The 4,061-nt window shown below is 45.6% G+C and overlaps 1 protein-coding gene across 2 annotated transcripts in view; it reads right to left on the reverse strand.

The window, feature by feature from the left end:
- Sfi1 (SFI1 centrin binding protein) overlaps positions 1–4,061 on the reverse strand; it is a 62,008-nt gene that overhangs the window by 35,174 nt on the left and 22,773 nt on the right. For both annotated transcript variants that reach the window (XM_013353384.2, XM_026788693.1), the window contains exon 7: positions 3,265–3,367. In XM_013353384.2, the coding sequence (XP_013208838.1) occupies positions 3,265–3,367 (103 nt within the window). The remainder of the gene's footprint in view (positions 1–3,264; positions 3,368–4,061) is intronic.

Here is a 4,061-nt window from a genome sequence, read left to right on the forward strand (position 1 = left end):
TGTAATCTCAGGATTACTTAAGAGGCTGAGTCAGGAGGATCAGGAATTAGAGTTCAGCAGGTCTTTTTTTTTTTTTTTTAAGATTTATTTACTATGTATAAAGTGTTCTGCCTGCATGTATCCCTGCAGGCCAGAAGAGAGCACCAGATCCCACTATAGACGGTTGTGAGCCACCATGTGGGAATTGAACTCAGGACCTCTCAAAGGGCAGTCAGCACTCTTAACCTCTGAGCCCCACAGCATGGTCTTAACACCCTGAACTGAAGTGGGAGATGCCTCACACCTTTAACCCAAGCACTCAGGAGTCAGGGGCAGGAGGATCTCTGAGTGTGAGGTCAGCCTGGTCTGCACAGAGAGTTCCAAGACAGCCAGGTCTACAGAGAGAAACACTGTCTTGAAAAAAGAAAAATTAAACAAACAAATAACCCTGAATTTTTATTACTTTTAATTTTATTGTTTTTAATTATATATGTAGTATGTGTGTATGTTGTGTGGGTATGTGCATGTGTGTGCAGGTGTCTGAAAATCAGAGGAATTGGATCCCCTGGAGATGGAGTTACAGATGGTTGTGAGCCATCTGTATGGTGGTGAAAATTGAACTTTGGTCCAGGCTCCCTCCCTGCTTTTTCTGAATATTTAAAAAGGAATAAAAAATACATTTGCCTGGTTGTTAAAACATGGAGAATGGCTGAACATGGTGGTTCACACCTTTAATCCCAGCACTCAAGAGGCAGAGTCAAGTGGATTTCTGTGAATTAGAGGCCAGTCTGGTCTATATAAATGAAGTCCAAGACAGTCAAGGCTACATAGTGAGACCCTGTCTCAAAAAACAAAAACAAAAAGCCGGGTGATGGTGGCACACAACTTTAATCCCAGCACTCAGGGAGGCAGACAGAGGCAGGTGGATCTCTGTGAGTTCGAGGCCAGCATGGCCTACAAAGCAAGTTCCAGGACAGCCAGAGATACACAGAGAAACTCTGTCTCGAAAAACCATAACAAAGAAAACAAAACACAAAACCCCATGGAAAATAGGATTAACTGGGTGAAGTGTACATATTATCCCCTTTTTTCTGCAATTCGGTATTTGCAGACACAACCTTTAGCACCCTGAGCCCTGTGGCTGACACAAGCTCACCATTTTGTAACTTCTCCCTAGCAGGCTTTCTTGAAAGCACTCCCTTGTGCTCACAGAAACTGCTTATCAAGTCTATCAACCATTTCCACGTGGCTCAGCCCAAAGGTCAAGTCTGTCCTCACCCTGCCTGACCTGGCAGAATGGCATCTGGTATGGCAGACACCTTCTCTGCCGGATCCCTTCAGGTCCTCAGTGTTCCTGCTGCCGACTTCACAGTGCCTGTCCCACAGCCTCTCCTGTCACTCCCCTTCACCACTTACTCCTCCCTCAGCTGCAAATGCCATCTTCATTCAAGGACTCCCAAGGGTAGGGTCCTACCTGGACCCTTCCCCGGTATTTCAGGTGTTACAGAAGCATCTGTACCTCTCTGTGGAGACTCAGGGAGTACCAGGCTCAGCATTCCGAGTGAAGAGCACAGCTTCCCCCAATCCTTCCCCACAGGCTGCTTCTCCTTCAGAAGTCCCATGTCAGTAAAGGGCAACTCCACTGTTGCAGGTGCTCAACCAAAACCAGGAGTCACCACAGGATTCTTTCCCTGACTTAATCTCCCCATGAGCAAATCCTATTAGTCACTTTCAAAACAGCCAGAACCTGAGTCTGGAGAGATAGCTGCTCTTTCAGAGGACTCAGGTTTGATTCCCAGGACCCACATAACATCCATCTGTAACTCTAGTTCCAGGTGATACTCTCTTCTGCTCTCTGTTGGCACCAGACACACACATGGTGCACTGACATAAATACATGCAGGGAGAAATTTACACATGTAAAATAAAATAAATAAATCACAAACACATACAAACACACACTCCAACTACCATCTTGCCAAAAATCTCACTTGAAATTTTCTTTCTTTCTTCTTAATCTTTTTGTTGTTGTTGTTGGGATTTTATGTTTTGTTTTATCGAGACAGGGTTTCTCTGTGGCTTTGAACTTTGAAGCCTGTCTTGGAACTAACTCTTAGACCAGGCTGGCCTTGAATTTACAGAGATCCGTCTGCCTCTGCTTCCCAAGTGCTGGAATTAAAGGCATGTGTGTGCCACCACTGCCCAGCATTGTCGTTTTGTAATTGTTGTTGTTTTGTTTTGTGTTTTTGAGACAGGATTTCTCTGTGCAGTGCTGGCCGTCCTAGAACTCACTCGGTAGTTGAGGCTGGCCTCGAACTCACAGAAGGTCACCTGCCTCTGACTCCTGAGGGCTGGGATTTATGTGTATGTGTGTGTCTGGGTACAGGTAGGTATATATACCTGAGTTCAGGTACCTGAAAAGGCCAGAAGGCATCATATCCCCTGGAGTTGGAGTTATAGGTGGTTGTGAGCTGCCTAATGTGGTTTCTGGAAGCCAAATTCAGATCCTCTACAAGAGAGTATGTGCTCTTAGCCACTAAATCATTTTTTCAGTTTGCAAGACAGTTGATTCCATTTTATGCTTATGGGCATATGTCTGTGCAGGTAACCTCAGAGGCCAAGTGGGTTTTATTACCATATATTCATGCACGGAGTGGTGGGTTTCAGTCAGTGAGCACAGTCATGCCACTTGGAGGCAAGAGGATTAAAAGATCATCCACTACTAAGTAGCAAGTTCAAGGCCAGCCTAGACCACGTGAGACTCTGATTCAAAGACTAGAAACCAAGCACCTTGTAAGGGCAAAGCAGAAAGGTTGTTTTCTTTTCAGTCTTTGTTTCTACCAGCATTATTTTCTCATTTGCTGTAGAAAAACAACAATGAGCAGATAAGAACATATTTTAAACAGTTTCTAATCAGCTTTGTGACCTTGGCTCTGCATGGATTTTTTTTTTTTTTTTTTTCCAAAAAAGGGTTTCTCTGTGGCTTTGGAGCCTGTCCTGGAACTAGCTCTGTAGACCAGGCTGGTCTCGAACTCACAGAGATCCGCCTGCCTCTGCCTCCCGAGTGCTGGGATTAAAGGCGTGCGCCACCATCGCCCGGCTCTGCATGGAAATTTTAGAGAGCAGGTACACATTCCTAGAGCAGCGCCTGTCTGGCACAGCCCTGCCTTCTGCACTGCTCTCCCACCCCATCTCCCCAGATGCACTCCCAACAAGCAGCAGAAGTGAGAAGCCTTCCTGTTAATTACATAGTTAATTACCAACACTTGAGTGTGCCAGACAGACCTGCAGCTGGAGACTCTGGGCTCTATGCTTCACAGCTGCTGTGTAGAGAGCACGGTCCGCTTGGGCTTGTGCTAGTTGCCACCTCCACTTGCTCCACCAGAAACTGAAAGAGCAAACCAAAGGAGTTAGTGGGGGGGAGAGGGGAGACACAGAAAAGACAAGGACCATTAGGGCTGGGCTTCTGTTCAGCCCAAGTCTCTCCCTCACAGTACCATCTTTAACTGATGCCTGCTAGACCCACTGCTGCAAAGAAAAACAAAAATCAAGAGTAGTCCAGGGAATGAAGAGGTGGTTTATGGAGAAAAGGTGCTTGCCACCAAATCTGATAACCTGAGTTCAATCCCAGGGACCTGTAGTGATATTTCATTTGTATTTTAATAAATAAAGCTTGCCTGAAGTTCAGAGAGTAAAACAGCCACACTGGTCAGCCTTACTGGTCACACCTTTAATCCCAGTAGCCACACTAGTTGCCATAGAAACCAGGCTGTAGTGGTGCACTCTTTAATCCCAGCACTAGAGAAGAATATAAGGCAGGAGGAGACAGCTCTTGGCTCGGTCTCATTCTGAGATTCCTGGAGGCAGGATCGCCATTTCAGACTGAGGTAGAGCTAAGAGCCAGTGGCTGGCTGTTTTGCTTTTCTGACCTTCAAGCTGAACCCTAATTTCTGTCTCTGAGTTTTTATTAATTATGCTACAGGGACCCACCATGGTAGGAGAGAACTGACTTGTATAAGTTTTCTCTGACCTTCACAGGCATCATTCTTTTCTCACATATTAAATAACATAATGTTAAAAAG

Source organism: Microtus ochrogaster, unplaced genomic scaffold (genome assembly GCF_000317375.1).
Source record: "Microtus ochrogaster isolate Prairie Vole_2 unplaced genomic scaffold, MicOch1.0 UNK6, whole genome shotgun sequence".
NCBI lineage: Eukaryota > Metazoa > Chordata > Mammalia > Rodentia > Cricetidae > Microtus > Microtus ochrogaster.